We start from the raw sequence: 25,387 nt of genomic DNA on the forward strand, positions 1-25,387 counted from the left end.
ACAAATTTGGTGGGAATGGTAATCTTGCTTCATGTTTCAATGTTTGATAGCACAGCAAGTATATACAATAGCCTGATATTACCTAGGATTCAAGTAACAGTAGTTGTCATCTACATGACTTTACTACAGTATAAACCCTGCATATAAGCAGTGTACTATCTTGTAATTTTAGGTTGAATTCATCAGGAAAATATTTAAGTCTTTAGCACAAGCTAGTTTTTCCAAAGCTTTTGGAGTTCAGTGTTCAGTAACAGTGGTTGAGGGAAATTCTGATTATTTAGAAAAATTTCAGTCTTGGCTCCTGACCTCAAAAATGATTAAAAAAAAAAAATCACAATAAAACTTTAGTATTCCAATTCATCAAAACCCTATGTGATAGGGCAAGTGGGATATTCAATTTTAGTTTTTGACAAAAATTCATGGAATTGATGATGGTCAAGTCCATTAGTCCAAATGAAGGTCCTTATTGACATTATTAGTTTAAGAACACATGATTAGATTCAAATATTTTTTCCATTAAGTACCTGCTGATGAAAAAAATACAGGGAATAATCATATTGTGTGAGCACCTAACATTTTCACAAGTTTTGTAAATTTGCTCAACTAAGTCTCTTTCTGATCCATGCATTTTTAACACCATCAGTTGGAATCCCCTTAACCACTTCAGTTTGTACTAAATTCGTGTTTTCTCAATCTCTTTGAAAATATTCTTTTCTTTTCTGTTATTTGAGCCACGTAGACTATTCATAGAGAGTAATTTAGTCACTTCAAACTTGGCATTGACTCCTCAAATAAACAACTGAGCAGTTTGGATCACACCTGCTGACTTACCAGGAGACAGGGAAAACCACTTGAAATCATTTATTTTTTAAATAAACTAATGATGTAGCCTCCCAATCTTTTCAACTCTTGAAGAGAATGTTCTCACTGAAAGGCTAATAGACATAAGCAAATGTATTTTCTCCAGACAGATTTCCTATTCCTTAGTTACTTCAGTGAAACACTAATGAATTCACCAGTGGTAAATGACTTTCCCTGTTCAGATAACAAATGAGCCACCCAGAAACTTACTTCAATCGCATCTTCATTTTTGTACTTTTTCTGAAGAAAGTCTGCTGTGATTAGGTATTCCGGTTTAAATGTTATCATTTTTCTGACCCGTGCTTTCCTGTGACCTTCTAACACTGAAATGGGTATTTAGACTGGTAATGTCAACGTACACTGTATCGTTTTAGCACAGCCTGAGTGCCACTGCACAATAAACACAGGACTTTGCCATCTATTTTAATAACAAAATAGTCCACACTCCACTGCGTCTTATCTTGATAAGCACTGAGTAATACGTAGAATTGTTGAGTCACTATATTTTACACCTGAAACGAATATGACACTTCTATGTTAATTACACTGGAATTAAAATTTTTAAATTTTTTTAGAAATTTAAAAAGTGTAACGTTCAATATCTATTCCCTCTTTTTTGTTTTGACATGATAGGCATGGGCTGATAATATAAAGTATTAAAATCCTGTAGTACAGCAATATGTGTGGCACTCAAAATGCTATTGAGTTCTAAGTTTCACTGCGATCTGAAGTGCTCCAAGCAGCAATGGAAAGTAAAAGAAATGCCATATATGGTCTCTGTCACAAACGCTCAACTCTGTCATTGTAGCAAGAAATCACCCACAGACAAGAGGTAAATGAATGAGCATGGCTGTGTGCTAAATAAAACTTTATTTATGTACTCTGATGTTCAAACTTCATATAATCATTGTGTCAGAAAATATAGTACTTCTGTTGATTTTTTTTAAAACTTTTAAAAATGTAAACAGTAGTCTTAGCTCACAGACTGCACAGAAATAAGTAACAAACTGGATATGGCCCACAGACTGTAGTTTGCTAATTCATATCCCATTAAGTCCAAAAGAATTACTTTTCCACATAGATAGTTACCATTCTTCAATTAAGAAATCTTATTTATATCCCAGTATAAAAGCTAAACACTTTAAATTTTGAAAAAGATGTATTAGGAAACACAAGGCTTAAGGTTGGGTGTTAATTTAGAATACAAGACTATTGCACACAATCTTTTGGAATTCAAATATTATGTCCTACCGATAAGTAATAATAATCTATAATAAAGAGACCTCATTTCAAACCAGAAACCTGAGTCAAAGAAGCTGTAAATAGCACCATAACTCTTTTTTTTTATTTAAATTCAATTTGCCAACATATAGTATAATACCCAGTGCTCATCCCATCAAGAGCCCTCCTCAAGTACCGTAACTCTTTATCATTTTGCTAAAATTAACAAATATTTCTCTTTGGGCAGATATGTTAATGTTCATCTTATTTTGAAATAACCTGCTATTTTGAATTTGCCTTAAACTTCTGATGTGCTTGTTCGTAACTCCATTTACCTTGCTTTAGGTTTGGCACAGATCACAAATGGATGATCTATTCTAAATGCCAAAACCAATGTAATGAACACTTACATATATTCCTCAAATGTTCAAATTTTTAGAGACCTGTCTTCAAATTATTCTGATGAGTTAAAATTACTGAGTCCCCAAGTTATTCAATTAGTGATTAGATGAGGAAATATTTGCATATATCATTTTAATAAACGGATGACTAAAATCAATAAAGTACAGTAACTATCCTAGCTTTGGAAAAAGACTCTATTTCAAGATTTGGAAGAGTGATTCAAAACAGAGGCAGATGGGGGAAGGGTGATGAAGGGAAAGAAGAGAGACTGTAGATCACAGAGAAAAGGAAACAACCTCAGATTGCAGCTTGGAGGTAATAGAATCTAAATGTATGTGTGATAGGAAGTATATGGTCTCCAGTGTCCAATGCTAGAAATTATCAGAGGCTGAGGAAGCAGCTCTCTACACATCATGATCTACAAGGCAAAAAAATTTCCAGTAAGTAGGGAAAACCAATCCTACAAATATTTGAGTTTAAATCTATATATCCATACTTTTAAAAATGTAGCTGATACATATAATGAAAACATGAGAAAATGCTTCAAGGCACATATTTAAATGGGTAAATGCAGGAACTTTGTCATTTGCTATTATTACAGCATTGGATTTCCATCAAGCCTCCTTTTGGATGTAAACACCAGTGGGTGATAATGTCAGAACCTCTTACATTTAGTTGAGAAAACTCTACATAATACCATAAGCAGAAACCAAGAATAGAAATTATTAAAATTATGAGTAAGTTTCTGCTAATAAAAATGAAAATCTGTAATGCTACATTTAGGAATCTGTAATGCTACATTTAGGAATCAAAAAAAAAAAAAAAGAAGAAGAAGAAGAAGAAGAAGAAGAAGGTTCCTCCTTCCCCCCAATTAAAAGGCATTTTTTTTATCAATAGCAAGTGAAAGATGTAACCATAGGGAAAGGACATCTACTTGACCTTCAAATACCTTATAATTTAACGCTGACCCAGAAGTATGGCTGAGAAGAAAAAACAAAGCGTCAAAAGGGAATTCCAGGTAGTCTACTGTAAAAATGCTATTCTCCAGTGACACTATACAACACATTACAAAATTTAACAAAAAGGTATTCTTTAAACATGAAAGATACATATTCAAGTAGAGCAGCAGTCCTTAGACGCCCTCTGAAAATTCACAGGAACCCACCCCCAGAAAGTAACACACACATTTCGACACATAATTTTACTGGGTTTATGATACAGATTTTCAGTCCTGTCCACACGTTAAAATCACCTGGAAAGTTTACAAAAAATCCCAATGCCTAGACCTTGCCTCACAAAATGTGATTTAACTGGTTTGGGTTAGGTTGCAGACATCAGAATATTTTAAAGCTCCTTCAGTGATCCTAACATAAAGCCAGAGATGATGACATCCACTATTCAAAAACTCCCTGAAATCTCTCCATAAAACCCTCTTCATTCACTTGCTCATTCAACAAAGATGTTAATTAATCATTTGCAACATCTGACATTTAACCAAAGATTCTGAAGAGTCCAAGAGAAATGTAGTCCAATTTTTCCTCCATTTCAGTCACTACTAATCAGCGTCTATCAGACTGCCATACAGTATGGCTTCCTGCATTATTAGAAAATTCTCCAGGAGTCAAATACTAATGATTCTCACTTTCAAACCAGTGAAACCTTTCACAAAGGACAGGGTGATCAGGTCACTTGAATAAACATAAACTGACGCATGACAAACAAACAAACAAAAAACGATTCCAAAGTTTTCCTATACTATTTCTTGTTACAGCTCTTAAATGGTCTCAGGAAAAATGCAGAACATGGAAAGGCACAGGCCATAAAATATTGGCATTTTCAAATAAAGCTTTTGAGAGTGTTCTATTCTAAAACTATATAGAGCAGTATTACTCGGGAACAAACGTTTAGTGAAAGAATAAGGAATGGACACAATGGGAGGAAAAACAAATATTAATACTCTGAAGAGAGTCATGCTAACCAGTAAAAATGCAAAGATTGGAGAAATAAAACCACATTTATTTAACGTTATTATAAACATTGCCCCCAACAAGCTTCCCTATTCACCTCATCCATTCACCTCCATTCCAACATACCATCTACACATATATATGTACTATTTTTTAATTAATAGACTCATTCTCTAAATATTACTGCATACCTTGTTTTTGCTTTTTATCATATACTTTGGAGATCTTTCCATAAAGGCATATATAATATATATACACACACATATATATACATAAACCTACCTTACTCTATTTAAAACCTACCTAATAGAGAAAAACTGTGGCTATAGTATGGATATACCACAATTCAAACAATCTTTTACTGATAAATATTTAGGGCATTTCCAGTATTTTGCCAAAACAAAGGGACTGTTTTGACACCTTCATAGTCCTTGGCCTCTACTCAAATTAATAGCGCATATACGAAAATGTGATTTCTCAGAAATCCACATATTGCGGATTATTAAAATCTAACTATATTGTACACCCGAAACTAATATAACACTATGTTAACCAAAAGAAAAAAAATCTAACCTATGTATTTTGAAATTTTTTGTGTTTACTGAACTTAATTAATGAAAGAGACATAATATACCTTGTAACATAGTTTTCTTTTCATATTTAGGAACTAACAAAAAGTTTTCAGACCTCCAATATCTCCAAAGGCCTGGGAGAAACTTAAGCATGGTGCTTGGAGTCCTCAATGTATAAAACACCTCAAGCAGTAATTAAAAGAACAACGAAAACCAATAACAATAGAACTTGCTATGTGCCAGGGACTATCCCAAGTATTCTACATTTATTCATGTATGTAAGCTTTACAACAACATTATGAGTTGGGTGCCATTATTATTATTATTATTACCAATTTATATTTGAGGAAAATGACACTAAAGGGACTAAATAATCTGTCCAGTTTCACAGAGTTAATAAGCCATACTGTCAGGATTCAGAACCAGGCAACTCACCATATTACGCTTGTACAGCTTGTACATATATATCTTTGCTTACCTATAGGCTAAAGTTCTAAAAGTAAAAGTTCTAATTCAAAGTGTATGAGCAGGGGATCCCTGTGTGGCTCAGCGGTTTGGCACCTGCCTTTGGCCAGGGCGCGATCCTAGAATCCTGGGATCGAGTCCCACATCGGGCTCCCGGCATGGAGCCCGCTTCTCCCCCCTCCTGTGTGTCTGCCTCTCTCTCAATCTCTGTGTCTATCATGAATAAATAAATAAATAAATCTTTAAAAAACAAAACAAAACAAAGTGTATGAGCATGTTGAATTCTGATGTATGTTGCAAAACTGTCCTTCAAAAAGCTCACACTAATTTACCTTACCTTTAATTTGCCAAGACTTTATAAGAGGGCTTATTTCTCCGTAACCTCCATAACAGTGTGTATTATCAAGCTATTTCTTGCCAATCTGGTAGGTGGAATAGCTTCTTTTTAAAAAATGAATATTTCTTTGTCATAGGACTATTGGTCATTCATATTGATTTTTGCAAAGCTATCTGTTCATTTGCTTCATTCATTTCTACTGGACATAATATTTCAACACATTCAACAACAAAATTAATAAATTAATGCCTCAAGAAGGAAATTAGTTGAACTTTAAAGCACAATTATTATGGTAAAAAGAAAGACTTTGCATCATATTAAATATATGTGTATGTGTGTGTGTATATATATATAAACACAAATTTTTCAATGGAATTACCTTAGGTTATTTTACCAGTGCCAATAAACACTTTGAATAACTCATTTCTGGAATAAAATTCTTGAAGACAAACTGTTCTTTAAAACTTCTATCCTGATTTAGACACTGTTCAATGAAATGTAGCTAAAGTTTTGCCTCAGTAAGATATAAGCAATTAAATCTTCTATCACATTATCAAAGATTTATTACCTTAATTTATTATATTTTTGTTCATTGCTTCATCACCATAATTAGGAAATAATGATTTATGCACATAACTAGTTTTGTTCTCATTATACGCTGGAAAGCAATAAAACAAATTATTCTTTGGTCACAAAATCTCTTATTTTACATAAGCTTATAAAAGGTAGTTATTTTTAATTTTACCATATTATACTCCAGTATCTCTATGCTCATTCTTTCTTGGTGTTTATTAAAGTAAATTTTAATAATTTATTAAATTTAGCATAAACACCTTAAAGGTATTAGCCCTTCCCTTGCAACTTTAAATATACAGTAAATATATTTTGATGAATAAATGAATACATTACTTGGGAACAATACAATGATTTTTAAGAAAACAGGAGTAATTTATGTTATATTCCTTCACAAAGCAGGACAGGAATCAAAAAATGAAATTTCTCACTGCGCACAAATTGAGAAACTATTTTGTGCCATGAATCCAACTCTATTGTTTGGAGCAGAGTTTCTCAACCTTGGCACTATGAACATTTTCACCAGATAATTCTTTGTTGTACGTGGCTGTCCTATGCACTATAGGATATTTAGCACAAAACATGGCCTCTACCCACTACTTATCAGCACTACCTTCCCACCTGACAAAAATGTCTCCAGATATTAACAAATGTTCCCTGGGGGGGGGGGGGGGGGGGGGAAGTCACCTAGGGTGAAGACCACTGGTTTAAAGACAGCTAACATTACAAGAGTATACCTAAAACCAAAGTGGGACTTTAGTAAGGACTTTGAAACCTGGAAACAGCTTCAAGAATCCCACTATGACTCCTAGAGAAATTCCTCCCTGATGCAGTGTACTCTCACCCCTCCCTTCCACTCATCAACAGTCAATCCATCAACTTCAATCCATCTTTGAAGCCTTCATTTGCTCAGGTGATTTGACAAGCATCTGTTAGTTTTTCCAATCTCACCTGCCCAACTGTAAAGTTATTAAACCCCTTTCCAAGAGTTAGTCCCAGGATCCTACCACTCAGTAAATTATCTGTAACACTATGATATTACCGAACAATAGAAAGGAGATTGTTTAATTTTATCAGGTGGGGCCTTTCAGCCAAGTCTTTTGAGGTAAAGCGCCAACAAGTGAGATGATATTATGTCCAATATGGAAGATAAAATGAGTCCATAATCATTCCTAGCTATGGTTCTGACCCAGAAGACAAATACCTATAGTGCTTAATAATATAAGTTTGTAAAAAAAATAAATAAATAAATAAATAATATAAGTTTGTGTTGCTAAAAAAAACAAAAAACAAAAAACAAAAAAACAACAACAAAAAAAAACAACAAATCAAGGGAGGAGTTAAATATTTAAAAGCAGAATGCCAGGACGCCTGGGCACAGGCTCAGCGGTTGAGCGTCTGCCTTAGGCCCAGGGCATGATCCTGGAGTCCCAGGATTGAGTCCCGCATTGGGCTCCCTGCATGGAGTCTTCTCCCTCTGCCTGTGTCTCTGCCTCTCTCTCGGAGTCTCTCATGAATAAATAAATAAAATCTTAAAAAAAAAAAAAAAAAGAATGGTTTAACTATGTTTTCTATGTTTAAAAATATACTATTGGGATGCCTGGATGGCTCAGCCTTTGAGCATCTGCCTCTGGCTTGGGTCCTGATCCCGAAATCTGAGATCAAGTCCCGCACTGGGCTCCATGCGGGGAGCCTGCTTGTGTCTCTGCCTGTGTCTCTGCCTCTCTCTGTGTCTCTCATGAATAAATAAATAATCTTTAAATAAAATAAATTAAATAAATAAATATTATTGATAGACTCTAATATTTGAAAAGGAGTAAAAACACATTAATATTTCTCAAAACTCCTTTAAAATATTAGGCAACAATAATAAGGTAAAGAATGAATTTATTTTAAAGCCTCTATTAGAAGACATCCCTGCTTAAGGAGAAAAGAACCCAATTAAAAGTCAAATTTTTGTACTTAACACTAATGACACCTGAGTCTCTTCTTTAACATTCAGGGTTCTCATTTCCAAAATGGTTCTGCCAACAAGTTCTGAGTATTTAATGGGATATAAATAAATAAATAAATAAATAAATAAACAAACAAACAAACAAACAAATAAATAGGTAAGTTTTGAAAAGAATGAACCATTATTCCAATATAAGATATTAGCAATAACTAGGTAAATGAATATAACATCACACAGTATTTTGATTTTCAGAATTACCAAAATTAGTGATCACAATGAATAAAGCTAACATATTTCTCAAAACATTTCTTTCTGACCAAAAAACAACAGTTCATTTTTATTTTTTTTTAATTTATTTTTATTTTTTTTTTACCAGTTAACTTTTAATTTACTTTTCATTACTTGTAAAAAATAAAGATTGGAATTTTGAATCTGATAAATAATAACTCTAATATTTAAACTGTTCAGATTTTCTAAATACTTACATTACTTGCAAACTTTCTGCTGTTAAATTATTCCACATAATTTCATTTGCCTGAAGATTTTCATTTTCTTCTAGTAAGGAAGTATCAAACTCAATTTCTTGCTCTTTAGCAGCTGTTGTTCTAATAAAGCATGCCAAATAATTTTGATCAATATGAACATACTATTATAATATATCTTAGCGCACACGAAAGGCAGAATATTTATTATCCAAAATTATGTTTACAAAGGAGAGTAAATACAAATAGAATAAATCAAATTAAACCCCTGGCACCAAGATCTAGTCACATAACTTAAACCTTAATTTTATTTGTAGAATATGGATATTAACCTGTTTTGTTTCCAATCACAGTGGTAATAAGTGTGCCGGGATAAACGACTGATGCATCATAAATTTAATACACATATAAAATCATAGTATTGTCATTATAAAAATGTTAAAAAATATGACTTCATGGATTAAATACAGGTGTAAGCAATGATATAGTAACAATGATAAATTTTTAAAGATAACTACATAAATTAGTTATCATTGAAAAAGAACTCTAAAAATAATTAAAAGCAAATTAATCAGTAATATCATATGTCCTAACAAACTCTTTAATATCTTATTTTAATTTAGTTAAATATTAATAGAGTAGAAAAAAGTAATACTGTCACAAATACTGAAAGAAGAATGAAAATATTATACATACCGGTGAACATCTATGAAATTATTATATTCTGTGCTAGGGTCTATCTGTTCAACTGACATTTGAATCTCTTTATGGACATTCACTATTTCCTCTGTAACGAGACTGGTTATCTGGCTGTATTCATCAAATATACCTTTTCTGAAAACAAAAACAAAATATTACAATGTTTTTTAGTATTCAAGGGAAACACAGGCCCAGAAAGGATTCAGAACATACGAAATGTCATACCAATATTTACAGATGGTGATTTCATGCACCATCTTACTTCATATACCTGGATAGTAAAGGGATTACACAAATGCACATGTTAACAATTTACATCTGATAGAATCATTGCAAGTGATCTAGAATATGACATTACCTTCTCCACGTGTATCTGACGGGTCCAAAATGTTGGATCAGGTTGGTCACTTTCTATTTCTAAATACTGGCATAGAAATGTTCAATTCCATCACCCAAAACTGTGGATTGACTCCAGTCTCTTTGGGGTTTCTCTCCTGTGGCTGCTAGTGCCTCAAAAGCCCTACCTCTGGTTTTTCTCTTGTTCCTGGGCCTCGGCTCTTTTCTGTGCACTTAATTATAGAGTTCAACTGGTTGTGTACCTTCGATGACATCTAGATCTCTTCTCCTGACCTCCAGTCAGCAGGAAAAATGTCATCATAAAAGTATTAGCTTTACCAGTGAATACAAAACGAAAAACTATTCTGTAGCAAAGACCCGATCTCCCTTGTAAGAATGCTATGCTGTAAAGATATGCCATTGGTCAAGAGTGCCCTCTACAAGTGTGGCAGACGAGCTTATCCTGCCTTTTCCCAAATAAATAAGGCATAGTTTGCCTTTCTTTTTCAAAATCATCAGTCGTAAAAATTTATTACTTACAAAATCTCTCTTATTTAGTATTTTCCCAATAGCCAAATACTGTTTGGGTTAAAAAAAAAAAATTTAAACTGCTTCAGGCAATGCTAGTTTGAAATGATTACAGAAATCACCTAACAAAATTTGAAAAAAAGGGGAAGACAGAGAAATTTAAAACCAATTTAGCAAATATCTCTGGGGTTTTGACCACAAAGGTAAAAGTGCTGAATGATATTAATGTAAATGACTCCATCTAGATAACCCTCATAAAAGCAATGCCATAATGTGATGTAGAGACGATTATTATCCACCTTTAAGACAGATGGAATTTTAAAAAAGGAATTCTCCTAATGCTGTTGTATAAATGTGACATGGAATTCAATTTCAGTGAAATCATCATGCTTGGATATTTTAAATGCTAGATCTAAAATAATTCATTGTGAAAGATAATATGCTATAGAAAACTACCATGTCTCAAAAAGACATCTATTGATGATTAATATGCCCTTATTGATGATTCATGTGAAAGTTTGAAAAAATACTCATGAAATCAGAGTAGGGAAGGAAGTATTTCTGAATCAACAATATATAATTTAAAGTAGACATAACTATGGGGGCTCCTGTGTCACTCAGACTGTTAAGCATCTGACTCTTGACTTCAACTCAGGTCATGATCTCAGGGTCGTGAGATGGAGCTCTCATCTGCGCCTCTCCCCCCCATCATGTACTTGCACACTCTCTCTCTAAATAAACTTTTAAAAATTAAAAAAATAAAGTACACATAACTAAATGCATAGATTAAATATTTTAAGGAGATATTTTACTATTTTATCACTACCATTAAAAGTTTACATATTCAAGTCAACTAAAAACACTTTTTCATCTTTTTACTGAGAAAATGGGAGATCACCTAAACCATCTAACAAGGCAGATGAAGTCTACCGAAGGGTGGCTTATTCTTTTGTTGTCTTGTATTGATACCTCCGGTTAACGTGTACCTTTGATGTATTGCCCAAAGTATATTGTTAGCTCCTTTAAGGCAAAAATCATGGCCAAATCACAGACTGTGTTTTGCATACTGTAGAATGTCAATAAACATTTGTTGATTTTACTCTCATACAATAAGCTGGCAAAGAAAACTTCAAAAAATTCTTTTCTTTAATGGAGCTAGAGGGCATAAGGGTAAGTGTTTAAACCTGTCAGAGAAAGACAAATACCCTATGTTTTCACTCACGTATGGAATTTAAGAAACAACAAATACAATGAGCAATGAGGAAAAAGAGGGAGAGAGAGAGAGAAACCAAGAAAGAGAGACTCTAATTTAGAGAACAAACTGATGGTTACAGGAGGGGAGGTGGGTGGGGTGACAGGTGAAATAGATAAATGGGATCAACAGTACACTTATCATGATGAGCACAGAGTAATGTATAGAATTGCTGAGTCACAACATTGTGCACCTGAAACTAACATCACACTGTATGTTAACTTAGACTGGAATTAAAATTTAAAACTTTAAAAAATTATTTCCTTTGGACTTCTAAGTTGCTCAATACTTAAACACTCAACCCTCTGAAGATAGATATTCACTTCTTAACACCTGTCAATTAATGAATTTTTTTTTTTTACCTAAATTTCCAGCTAATGGGAGTAGAACAAAAACATACAAAAAGAAGGACCATTCTTAGGGCTAGCTGGAAGGTCTAAGAGATGATAATAAAATGAATGTATACCAGAAGTGAAAATCAAGAAGGACCAAGGTAAAACAGATCTGAAAAACACATTGGGCTAGGTCAATAACGAAGCTCACAAAACACAGACAACTCTTATCCGAAAGCTTACCCAGGAGAGAGAATAACATTAAAATCATTTCAGGAAGGGGATTTTATGCCAAATAGGAAATGTATCTTACAGTGCTTTTATCATTTCTTCTTGCATCTTCTGAAGAGAGTCCAGAAGCAAAGGAAGTGTGGTGTCATAATACTGATTCTGATGAAGCTGTGCCCCTTTCAGTGCCAATACATACTGATTATGCAATACATGAAGTTTCATTGTCGCTTTGTCATATCGTTCCTTGGCCTTTTCGGTTTCTTTCCCTGGAGAAGACATTGAAGAAAGTTAATGAAGAGATAAAGAGGCTTTATCCTCCCTATATGCAACCTGAGTGACTACTATTTTATATTTCACACATTTTATGAAGAATCAACAAAATTTTATTGGACATAAATGATATGCTCAGCTTTATGCAAAGTACCACTTATTTGCCAGTCCTGTGCACACAGGCTGCTATGAAGGAGGCATATATTACAGTAAATGTTTGATAGTTAATGGATACTTTTGTAATAAAATTTTACAGAAAAATGATTCTTATCTTTAAGAAGTTCACACCAAACTGGACAACAATGTACATGAAACTGTGTAACTAAGAAAACATGAAAACTTGTAAATAATGTTAAATTTTGAGGCCTGTATTTGAGGTATCAATAAAGACCACGGGAGCCAGAGGAGGCTTTGTAGAAAAACCAAACATGGGTTATGTACAGGAAAGTAAAAGAAAGACAGAATGGACAATAATCCCTCCCTCTCACCCTCTCTTTCTGCCTTTCTGCCTTTGATTCGATGAATAGTATCAACTCATCACCACCAGGAACTGTGCTAAACATTAGGAATTCAGTACCTAGCAAAACCAAGTCCTCGATAGAGCCCCTGGTCTGGTAAATTGGAATACTGAGTGAAAATATGGAGATAATAAACAAAATTCCATAGGCAAGCAAAGAAATAAGCTCAAAGAGAGTAAGTTTTAAGGAAGTGAAAGAACTGTGTCTATAGAGGCAGGGCAATTTTACGTTGTAAATGACTTGAAAATCAAGCAGAGAATTTAAATTTGACATGGGAGATGTCCAGGAGATATTGACAATACTATGAACTAAAATTTTGTGTGTACCTCCACTAAAATCATTCAGAAAATACTTACAGATTAACAATATAAATGACTATATAAATAAAATTTTTAAGCAGATCTACAATTTTCAGTGCCAACTGAATATTTCTTGTCAATTATTTGGATCTAAGGAATAAACTTTTCAAAATATTTATTAATTTTTGCCCTCTTTTCCAAGGAGAATCCTCTAAAAGTAGATCAATGTTGAAAATTTTTGATGCCACAGGCTCTTATCTGTTGCCCCTCATCTCAATATTCCTGATAGGTAGGAGTTGGAAAAGCATTCCCTGTTGGAGAATGTCTCTAGCTCAGAGCCAAAAGCAGAGAAAAAAAGTCAGTGTTTTTGTGGAGAGAGGAAACCTTAGACCCTCCAAAGTGCACAGACAGGCAGGGCAGCAGAATGAGAACAGTTCCCTTGCCTTTCTCATCTCCCCTCCAATTCTCAAGCAGAGGAACCACATCTAGCTGGTGGAAAAGGAAATCTTTCCAGCATGATGGAAGCTGGAAATTCTACTGGTTCCAAGTACTAGAACTACCACTGAATTCTTGCACGCGATTATTTCACGGAGCTTAATTCTCCAGCCATTCCTGCACATGGGGATACTATTAATTACCCAAGTCATTTGAAATTGCTACCCTAGATAATTTATTTTGCTTTATAAAATAAATAACTTCTCAAGGAGAAAATATTTGAATCACCAGAGTATCTTTCCTAACGCTTCTCACTGCTGTTTGGAAACAGGCTCTAACACCAGACTGATGGGATGGGAGTAAATATATTTATTCAGTTCTGATCTGAAAGGATCAGAAAAAAATAACATGAGCCACTAAAGAAGATTTTTCTCACTTTTTGACTACAAATCACAGGATAATATATATTACATCATGAGCCAAAGTCATATACATTTTTAAATATGAATTGAAATAAATTCATGACATACTCTTCCCCTTACTATGAAGGATGCCCTGTGATTTTTAAAAAATTCTATTTGAATTTTTCATTTTTTTTAAATCTTCACTGAAAAAAACAATAAAATTTTTGCCTCAGTTAATATAAATCCCTAGAGAAATTTTCCCTCACGCTGTATGGCATTAGGGATAATCTTTTTAACTTCATAATTAACAAGTCACTTCAATAATACTAATCATGAATGATTTTTAAGATTCTCAGAAATACATTCTCCTACATGTTCAATCACCATGATAGTTTTTTTTTTTTTCATAGAATACTATCCATATTGCTGGGCAGCACCAGTGGCTAGGGGGTTTAGCACCGTCTTCAGCCCGGGGTGTGCTCCTGGAGACCCGGGATCGAGTCCCACGTCAGGCTCTCTGCATGGAGCCTGCTTCTCCCTCTGCCTGTGTCTCTGCCTCTCTCTCTCTCTCTCTCTCTCTCTCTCTCTCTCTGTGTGTGTGTGTCTCTCATGAATAAATAAATAAAATCTTTAAAAAAAAAAAAAAAGAATACTATCCATATTGCTACTTGGCATCCTTCTTCCAAAAATAAATTTGAAAAAATGTCCCCAAGAGTCAATGCAATGATGCATCTATGGCCAGCCACTAAAGCAACAACCTTTTTTTCTCCCTATCCACATAAGTCCGGATGAGACTCCTATATGAAGCTAATATCCAAGAGCCAAAGTGCATACCCAACCAAATTGGAATGAATTTTCTTGGCTGGGAGCTATCACATTAATGTCTGAATCAGAGCAAAAAGTCCACAAACACCTGCTGCAGAAGCTGCCAAAGAGAGCCCTTTCTAAGGCCCTTGCTTTTGTGTTCTTTTTAAAATTTCATTTATCATTTTAAAGCTAGTTTATAGATACATTACTTAAAATTCAGCAAATGTTTTTTCTTTAATTCAGCAAATTCTAACAAGAGTTCAAAAAAGTCATATACAATTACACAGACAAATTGATTCCAAATAGTAAAGTTTCCAGGGTCTACATTGATAATAAGAAAATAAGGCAAGCATTTACCAAGCAAGAACATTTAAGTACTGTATTCTAATTTGTTAATTTTTATTGTAAACTCAAAAAGGATTAACTATAGTAAATTCAATTAATTCCATATTTAATGTCTTTTTTAAAAATATTACTTTTTATATGAATTCTATTATTCCTAATTAGTTACTTGGGTTTTTTAGTATAACTTCAGGAGTCAAGCTCTGCATACAAACATTTTCATAGAGACATTTAAACCACCCATCTGTCCTCCTATTTGCACAGATTTTTAAACTGCACACTGCCCATCTGTCTTTCTAACTAGTGAAAAATGATGCACTAAATATGCAATACTCAGCTAAGATTTTGTAATCTAAAATAACATTTAAAAAGTTAAGAATTTCTGATTTCTCTTTCTTTATTATATCTAAAATACGATAAACAATCTGAAAAAGACTGTTACAACCAAACCTAATTATCAACAGCTTAACAGCAGTCATTAACGTGATTTAGAAAAAATTAAATGCCTTTGAAAACATCCAAGGCAAAATTCATTACATTAAAATGCTACTGTTACTAATAAAGTCTTTAAAAAGAGCTTTGGGTTTAAAACTGAATTTAGGGGTATGTCTAAGTAGGTTTTTGGTTTGTTTGCTTTTGTACTCTTTAGCTAGCTCACATACACTTATGCGTTTGGTTATGTGGTGTACTTGTGCATGCTCCCTCCCCTATAAAAACGAACAAAAAGTTTCAAAAACATGCTTATTTGCCATGATTTTAAACAGGATTCTATTATATTTTTTCCTGATTTGCTTTAATATAATTACTTAGGTCCCATAGAAACTATATAAGAAAATTCAAGAAATAGTAATACTCTGTGAAAACCAAAGTTCCAAATAAATTTTTTTCAATTCCATTCACTTACTAAAATGTGTTGCAAAAAACTACCTAACACGATTCTTGCCACATAGCATCTTGGTGCAGAATATTTCACATCAGTATTACTCTTTCTTAACTTTTAAATAACTACATTAGAGCTTAAAATTAATGTGAAGTGTGCAGAGCAAGTAACTTTTTATTGACAGACACTGAATCATACCTCTGTTGCCATATGATGCTTTAAAAAAAAAAAAATGATAAGAGGCACTAAGGCAGGGCATGAAGTTGTCCTATATGTCAATTATCAGGGAGGATAAAGTCCAATTTTCCTCCTCCACATAATGAATTTCACAAAGAGACAGAATTATAATTCTTTTGCCACCACTTGTTGACAAATCTGTTTAATGTTTGTAATAACAGAGTGTATATACAACATGTCATGCCATAAACAATGTTATGAAGCTAGCTAAACTCAATTATGCAAGTTTGACATTTACAAGAGACAGGCAAGACTACTCATTAAACTAGTCTAGAAAGTCAAGTATTTTTTATTATAAACTTCAGAAGTGTTTACCATTTGTTAAATATTATGATGGAAAGCCTCCTGATAATAAATGAGAAGTGATTATTTTCGAAAAGCAAATGCCTGCAAGTAGACTCTGCTTTCATTTGGGTTACTAAACAGTCTACCACCTTACATTTTTCCTTCCTTTCAAAACATTCCTCCTCAACTATACAATTTCTGCTTACTACTCTGAATAAGAAAACAATGAACAAGAATTAATCCTAACTTATGAGTGACGGGGCAAATGCCCACATACGTTTTTTCACATGGAAGTTAAAATTCAAGTATGACACATGGGAACAATCAATGAGCTACCCATTTTACTCAATGCTATTCAGACAAAAAAGCAAAGTCAAGAAGTCAGTTTTTCTCTCAGCTCCTTTGATTAGCTGTGCAACCCAAGCAAGTCTTATAATTAAATTTTAGCTTCTAATTTCCCGTCCCAGGAGTTAAATAATCTGCCCTTAACAATTCATTGGGTTATGATAGAGACTGAATGGCAAACCATCAAAATACAACACCAAAGGCACAGAATTTGGAGAGATGGTAAAAAAATCTTTGGATCATATAGTCCTATAAAGCACTAAAAAATACTATAAGTATATCCACACTGTGCTACTTTTAATAAATTTCCCGGTATAAGAACAATTGATATATCAGTCCAGAAATATTTACTAGACATGTGTTAGGGCTCTAAACTGTTTAAGTAACTAAAAACAGTGGTATTTTATTTAAAAATTGAACAAAATACCTTTAAAGAGTATGCTCTCTAACTCTGTGCAATATCATTTCCTTGTATACAGTGATTGCTAGATTCAACTGACCAATAATGTTTCAAAAACCTAGAAATTGAATGTATACAATACTCAAATCTATATTCTATAATATAACAAAGCTGTGAAGGGGAGGATTCCAGGTAGCTGGGATGAAGTAACAGCATAATTCTGAATTTCCCAAATAGCATCTGAACAAAAAGAAAAATAAATAAATCTACATCCTCAGCATAATAGGCAGAGAATGTCCAAATTTTAAATTTTCTGTGAGTAGAAAATTAAACACCAAATCTCTGCAAAAGATCTCTCACCCTCCCATTGCAAGCCTCCATGGACACCAAGGGCTGTTCAGAAAAAAAGAAGAAAAACAGAGAAAGAAAAAGAGAAAACCTAGCAGTGTGCTTAAGACTGATCTAAAACCATTATTGGGGCACCTGGTTGGCTCATTTGGTTAAGCATCTGCCTTTGGCTCAGATCATGATGCCAGGATCCTGGGATGGAGCCCAGAGTCAGGTTCTCTGCTCAGCAGGGAGTCTGCTTCTCCCTCTGCCCCTCCCTCTTGCTTCTGATCTCTCTCTTTCTCGGCTCTCTTTCTCCCAAATAAAGAAATAAAATCTTAAAAAAAAAAAAATAAAGCCATTATCAGAAGAACAAAGTTCATTGTACATGTGAAAATACCGGAAAAGCATAATGATCAACCACAGAATTGACTGCAAGAAATGAACTAAAAGGGCATGTGATAGGCAAAGGAAACAGTCTTATAAAGGTAACATGCCAGGGGGCGAATGTTTAAAATGAAGAAACTTTGGAAACTGTGTAGGAAAAAAAGAAGTGAGAGAAAAAATAAATCCTACAGAAAAAAAAAAGAAAGAGATATATATTAGAATAGACACATCAATCTTTGTCAAGAGCATGAAGAGTACAAGATTTTACTCTACATGCAAGCTAACAAATTAGCCGGCCTCAACTTCATGGACGTGGGCAGAAGACACAAGTCTCCTGGGACAGAGACAAAGGACAGTTTATTTCTCATAGCAGTATCAGTAGCTTGGGTATCATCATTAGTCAGTGGGGGGAAACACGTTATACCAGGTCAAATGAAAACCAACAAGATTAGTAGAAAATATATGTACCATGAATAACAGATAAAGATATATTCTTAAAATTTAAGGAGAAAAAAGGCCAAAAAGTTGAAAGAAAAAAATGGGCAAAAGACAATTCACAGATTAAAATGCGACATTAAGCATATAAAAAGATGGTCAACCTCACTCATAATAAAAGAAATGCCAGCTAAAACCATGAGATGTTATTTTTTTTACCTAGCAAATTGGCATACTAGCAACTGTGTAGAGAAACTGGTACTCTTACACAATTCTGATAGGAATGCAGATTGGAACAATCTTTATAGAAGGTATAAACTACAAATACATTTACCTTTTACAACTACAATCACAGACTTCTAGAAATTTATGCTTAGGACATTTCTCCAATGATAAAAAACAACAACCCACACGCACAGGGTTATTCATGGTAGTAGTGTATCTAATTGGAAAAATTAGAAAAAATTCTATGTCCATATACAGGAAGCACTTGAATAAACTTCAATGAAGTGTTATGCAATAGTTAAAAAAGAATGAGAAATAAAGCTACAAACTGAAGTATTGTTATTTTTAGGGCACAATGTCAAGTAGAAAAGCAAAGTGAAAAAATATAATAGTTTTTGTGTAAGAAAGAGAAATAATTAAAGAAAATATAGTTCTCTAAGTATATAGTTTTATACAGTTCTGATTTTTGGAATCATTAATGTTTAACCATTAATGAAACAAGTAAACAAAAGCAGTAGGAATAAGAGAGGAGAAAACAACTAAAAATGGGATAGAACAGAAACAAATGAATCAACCCTTATTTCCAGTGAATAATGTAATCACAATGAAAGGAGTGAGGAAGAAATGAATTAATATAAACAGATATAGAAATTAGGCATAGATATACTTGTGTGCATGTTTGTATAAACATTTACTTATTTTTCATTTCTGTCCAGTAAGAGGACCTAGATAGAACAAAGACACCCCAGTAGCAATGAACACACCCAGTGTCCAAATAATGGTTTCTAAATACTAAACGGAAGACCATTAAAAGGAACTTTGGTTCCTTAGAGACATGGAGCAGAATCTAGAGCATGGAAAGTACAAGATGAGCCAGAAAATAAGTGTTCAATGAATGACAGGAACACATCAAAAGGACAGAGGAGTCACTTTCAGTTTCTCTCTCTCACATACAGAGAAAGAAAAGATAAAGTAAATGTGGCAAAATATTAATATCTGGGGAACATGAGTGAACGGTATATGGGTATTCTTTGTATTATTTTTTCAATATTTCAGTCAGTTGAAACAATGTCAAAAATAAAGGTTAAAAATTGAAAGCTGTGTTGCTAATGAAATAAGTCAATCAGAGAAAGATAATTATCATGTGATCTATCTCCTATGTGGGATTTAAGAAACAAAACAGAGGATCATAGGGGAAGAGAGGAAAAAATAAAACAAGATGAAATCAGAGGAAGACAAATCATAAGAGACTCTTAATCACAGGAAACAAAAAGAAGGTCACTGAAGGAGCTATAGGTGAGGGGATGGGGTAACTGGGGGATGGACATTAAGGAGGGCACATGATGTGATGAGCACTGAGTGTTATATAAGTCTGATGAATCACTGACCTCTACTCTGAACCCAAAAATACATTATACGTTAATTAATTGAATTTAAATTTTTTTTAAAAATTTAAATCAAAAGCTGTGGAAATCTGATCAAAAATCAAAAGCATCTGAATATTCATTAAGTCTAAAAAAATGGAGTAGTCTACAGATGAAACATCTCAATGATTTGTTCTTTAAATATCAAAATTCTTACTTCCCAAAATAAAAAAGAAAACTTAGTTTCAAAATGTGTTTCAAAGCAGGTATGTTTCCACACTGAGCAGTATTAGTACACAAAGCTAGCCAGAATAAAAAACAAACAAAAAACAAAACTATCATTCTACTTTATAAGACTAGTCAAGTGTGTGGAATAACAATGTCTCCAGCAAATGAAAGGCTTTTATCCTCTAAGTCTTTAAAGGATGCTCTGTGAGGGATAGTCTTTGCCTTAAAGATACTTAACAAGAAATTTAAAACAAAGGCTCACAAAACAGTCATAATAATGTTAGGATATAATTATGGAGGAAGAAGTGTAGAGATCACCATTTATTTAGCATGAATAGCCAACCAGTAAGTGACCTGAAACTGAATAATGTACTATAATACACAAGATTACCTAATAAGTTGGTGAATACCTTTAATTAAGGGGATTAAAAGCTACAGGATATACATAAAAAATATCTAGAAGATATTTTTCTGCCTTTGGAGAAAAAAAATAGGTAATGGGGTATAGAAAAACTCTTCACTGTACACTTACTGGTTTATATCTTATGATTTTGAATTTGGAATCACATACGTGTGAAGAGGCAGCCCAAGAATCCCATTAAGAATAAAAAAGTAGGGATGCCTGAGGGCTCAGTGGTTGAGCTGTCTCAGCTCAGGGCATGACCCTGGGGTCCTGGGATCGGGTCCCACGTCAGGCCCCCCACAGGGAGCCTGCTTCTCCCTCTGACTCTGCCTCTGTGTCTCTCATGAATAAATAAAATTTAAAAAAAAATCTCAAGAAAACCAACAAGCTCTAAGCAGCCTATCTACCCTCTACCCTCTCCCCTGTATAAAGGGGCATTCAGGCTTTTCTCTTAGGCTATGACTATGAACAAACTGCCTTTGCTCCTTGCTAAAACCAATCCATTCACTTAGGGCCTAGATTCACCACCTCTTACCTCCTCAAGGGCATGGATATAGCCATTCTTCCTTCATTCTGTGGCCTCATCAGCTTTTCCTTTCCTCCTAGAGCACTGTTATCAGCAAAAAAGCTGAAGTTGCTCTTAATCTTTAAAAAAAAAAAAAAAACCCTCCCTTAACTACTTTCAGTTACTTCCCTCTCTCTTTCCTTTACTGCAGAACTACTGAAATGATCTGTCTGTACAGTGATCTCCACTTTCTTTCCTCTCTCTTTCTTAAATTCATCCCATTTTAGGCTTTTCCCTCTACTGCAATATTGAAACTGCTCTTTTCAAAGCCACCAATAACCGACACTTTACAAAATCCCAATCTTGGTCCTCACCTTATGTTTAAGCACTACTTAACCTAATTGATCTGCTATTCTTCCCTGAAATCCTTTCCTCCCCCATTTGGCTTCCAGAATAACACAGTCTTTTGATTTTCCTTTTATCTTGGAGTTCTTTCAATTTCTTCCTCATTTCCCTGACTTCTTAGTGTGGGGCTCAGTCCTGGGACTCTTCTCTTTTCTATCTTAATTAATACCCTTGGTAATGTCATCAAACAGCATGACTTTAAGTACCTAATATTCAAGTTTATACTTTTACTCCAGACCTCTCCCAAGAATTTTCCAGAGCTAGAGATTCAAGTACAAATTTGATGTCTCTACTAAGATATCTAATAAGTACCTAAAAACCAAACTCCTGATCTTCACCTCCAAATCTGCTACTCCTACATTTTTCTCCATCTCAGCTAACAATAGTACCATCCTTCCAGTTGTTCAGACCAAAAATCTTAAAATCATCCTTGATTTCTTTCTCTCACACACTACATCCATTCATCAGCAAATCCATTAGGCTCTATTTTCAATATATACATTCGTGGATTCCATGTTTCTAAATATGCCTATAGTCTAAACTTGTTTGTAATCCCAAAATCATTACACACAGTGCTCTCCAGGCAAATTACAGATAGGCACATGCACAGAGTAGCAAAGGAGTCATTTGATATACATGTTCCCAAGTGAGGTCAAATAAAGCCATGTCTAGCTTTTTGTTTCAGCTCTCATACTGTGAGCTGTCCATTTTGCAGTCGGTTTAGCTCCACATTTACTACATTTTTGTGCTTAGTTGATGATTTTGCTGTTTAAAATGGCTAACCATAGTGCTCAAGCTCTGTCTAGTATTCTTATGACCAAGAAGGCTATAACGTACCTTCTAGAGAAAATACACATATCAGATAGCTTTGTTTAGTAATGAGTTATAGCACTGTTGGCTTTGGGTTCAATGTTAACAAATCAACAAGGTGTCTTTAAACAAAAAGACATAAAACAAGATGATGTACTGGATCAGTCATGAAAAATGTCGTGACCCTGCTGATAGGAATCTAACCCTTTATGCTACGTCCACCAAGGGTAATGAATCAGTACTCAGTTAATACTAATTTAGTGTTCAGAGTGATTTCACAGAATATAACCACTGAAGATAACAAGAATCAACTGTATATCCAGAAATTAACCTCTTTCTGTTACTACCACCCCAGGTCCAGGCAAGCATAAGCCCTTGCCTGGATTACTTCAATAGCCTGGAACCAATCTCCTTACTTCCATCCTCCTTCCACCCCTCATAATCTCAACAAGGCTGCCAGAGTTATCCTATTAAAATGTAAGTCAGTTCATGTCACTCTTCTGATCAAAACCCACCATGGCTTCCCATTTTATTCGGAGTAAAAGCCAAACTGTTTTAAAAGAATGACCAAAATCCTTCAAAATGTGGGTGTCCCTTACTATATGCCATCAGTCTTCCTCTCTGATTTCATCCCATACTCCATGTCTTTCTTTATTGGTCCCCCTGTTACAGTCACAAAAGTATTTGTACCACTTCTCAAATATGCCAGACATGATCCCCTCAAGGAGTTTGCTTTGGCTATTCCCTCTACCTGGAATACTCTTGGCCCAAGATAATTATACACTCCCCTTCCTCACTTCCTTCACCCTTCATTTATGGCTCTCTCCATGAAGCCTGACCCAATCATCCTCCCAACATCCTATCCACCTACCATGTTTCATTTTTCTCCATGGTACTTATCACCATCTAATATACGTTTCACTTACTTGTTGAATTAATTAACTTCTCTAAAATATAAGCCTGATAGAGGCAAGAATTGTTGTATGGTTTGTTATCTACAAGATTCCTAGTACAAATAACGGTGCCTAGCACATAAAAAGAAAATACATAAATTGATATAGCTCTTACTATTAAAAAATAAATTTAGTCTTAAATAAAATTTTTAAAAAGTTAAAGTTATAGAAAAATTACAATTTTACCTTCTGCATCTGTTTATATCATCTTTCTAGTAATCAAGTCCAAAACTAACAGTGTTAAGGAGCTCACCTATAAAATATAGAGGAAAATCAGCAAAAGGATATCATTTCTTTTCATCTTTTTGTATGTGAAACTTAGCTTTGTTTATTCAATAAAACTAAGAAAAATAGGGACAAATTACTGTGCTTTCACTTTATTTTAATTTTAGGAAGTTATCTGCAGAATATAAATGAATCATGTAGCATATTCCATCACACATAATATTTCAGCATCTAATGAGAATATTATAACTGTCACCCAATTTCTGCAACTTTAACCCAATGCAAATTAGATTAACAATGAAGAGTGTCGTTACTCTTTATGACCTTGTAAAGTTCCTATCATATTAAGCTCCATGCAATGAAAAGCATTCATGCCATAAGTTAGCTGCTGATATATCATGTATTAATACGTAGGTCCAAAGAAAAAAAAAAGGGAAAGAAAAGAAAAAGAGAAAACCTCTCATTTTCAAGCCACATCAATAGAAGTGATGATCAACAAACATTGCTTGAATTTGGCTTTTGGTCTTTACAAGTCCTGTATCCAAAATGGATTTCTTCCTTATGTTGACCTGAGAGGTAAATTTGAATTTCAGAACATTTGTCTACAAGACCTCCATATATCAGATTTTAATATTTAAAAATCTCCAAGATTTAGAGATTATTGAATAGGAAGGCCAGTTGCCATTCTTGCTGGACTGAAAATGAGAAAATCAACTAAAAGAGTCTTTAAAAAGTTTTACTCATTCTTTTTAATTTGGATTTATTTAAACATAAATTTAACCATCTGTCTCAAATCTGGACTCATTTCAAACTGGTTTTCATAATTAAAGTACTCTAAAGAGACAACTCAATGGATCTAATCAATTTTAATTGGCTATAAAATACCACACAACTATTCATAATGTATGAAGAGGCAATTTAAGAAAATCTACTTCCCAATTACAGAAAAATTTACTTCTGAATAAGACTTGTAGCTAACACCCCATAGTTCTAGCAATAGGTATCCTCTTGTTCTCTCTGCACAGAATAAGTGAGGGCTTGTAAATAATCAAGGAGCTTACAAATCTCTTAGTATTCTGTTTTGTTTCCCATAAAGAAAGAAAATTTGAAGGAGAGTTTGTTTCCCTACTCTTGTTATAAAAGTGGGTGAAGAGAGCTCCTTCTAAACTTCACTAGACTGTTACCGGCATGTGGTAATGTGGAGTAGCTCATCTTGTCTTCTTTTTCTTGAATATGATGTATGACAAATCAGAAGAACTGAGAATTCTACTCATGTAAGAGAAACTCCCACAAACGTTATTGTGAGTATTTTGAGGATTGGTAAATGTAAAACCCTAGCATAATTCTAGTCACACAGAATCAATTAAATAGGCTATATAAAAATACGTAACTATGAGAGTTATTTTGAACACCTTTTCTGATACTTAGTACATCTTCAGGCAAACTACAAAAGTTCGAAGCAGGGCAGCCTGGGTGGCTCAGTGGGTTAGCGCCACCTTCAGCCCAAGGTGTGATCCTGAAGACCTGGGATCAAGTCCTGCGTTGGGCTTCCGGCATGGGCCTGCTTCTCCCTCTGCCTGTTTCTCCCTCTGCCTATATCTTTGCCTCTCTCTCTCTATCTGTTCCTCGAATAAATAAATAAAATCTTTAAAAAAAATAAAAATAAAATAAATTAAAAGTTCGAAT

General features: G+C 34.0%; 1 protein-coding gene across 7 annotated transcripts in view; it reads right to left on the reverse strand.

Moving 5' to 3' along the window:
* Positions 1-25,387, reverse strand: part of FER (FER tyrosine kinase) — a 435,215-nt gene that overhangs the window by 325,434 nt on the left and 84,394 nt on the right. For 6 of the 7 annotated variants that reach the window (XM_041752267.1, XM_041752266.1, XM_041752262.1 and 3 more), the window contains 3 exons: positions 12,295-12,478; positions 9,531-9,668; positions 8,838-8,957 (listed from right to left, as the gene is read on the reverse strand). In XM_041752267.1, coding sequence (XP_041608201.1) covers positions 8,838-8,957; positions 9,531-9,668; positions 12,295-12,478 — 442 coding nt within the window. Of the gene's footprint in view, positions 1-8,837; positions 8,958-9,530; positions 9,669-12,294; positions 12,479-23,662; positions 23,733-25,387 lie in introns of those variants that run through there. The other variant, XM_041752268.1, reaches the window with a different exon arrangement.

Source organism: Vulpes lagopus, chromosome 4 (genome assembly GCF_018345385.1).
Source record: "Vulpes lagopus strain Blue_001 chromosome 4, ASM1834538v1, whole genome shotgun sequence".
Classification (NCBI taxonomy): Eukaryota; Metazoa; Chordata; class Mammalia; order Carnivora; family Canidae; genus Vulpes; species Vulpes lagopus.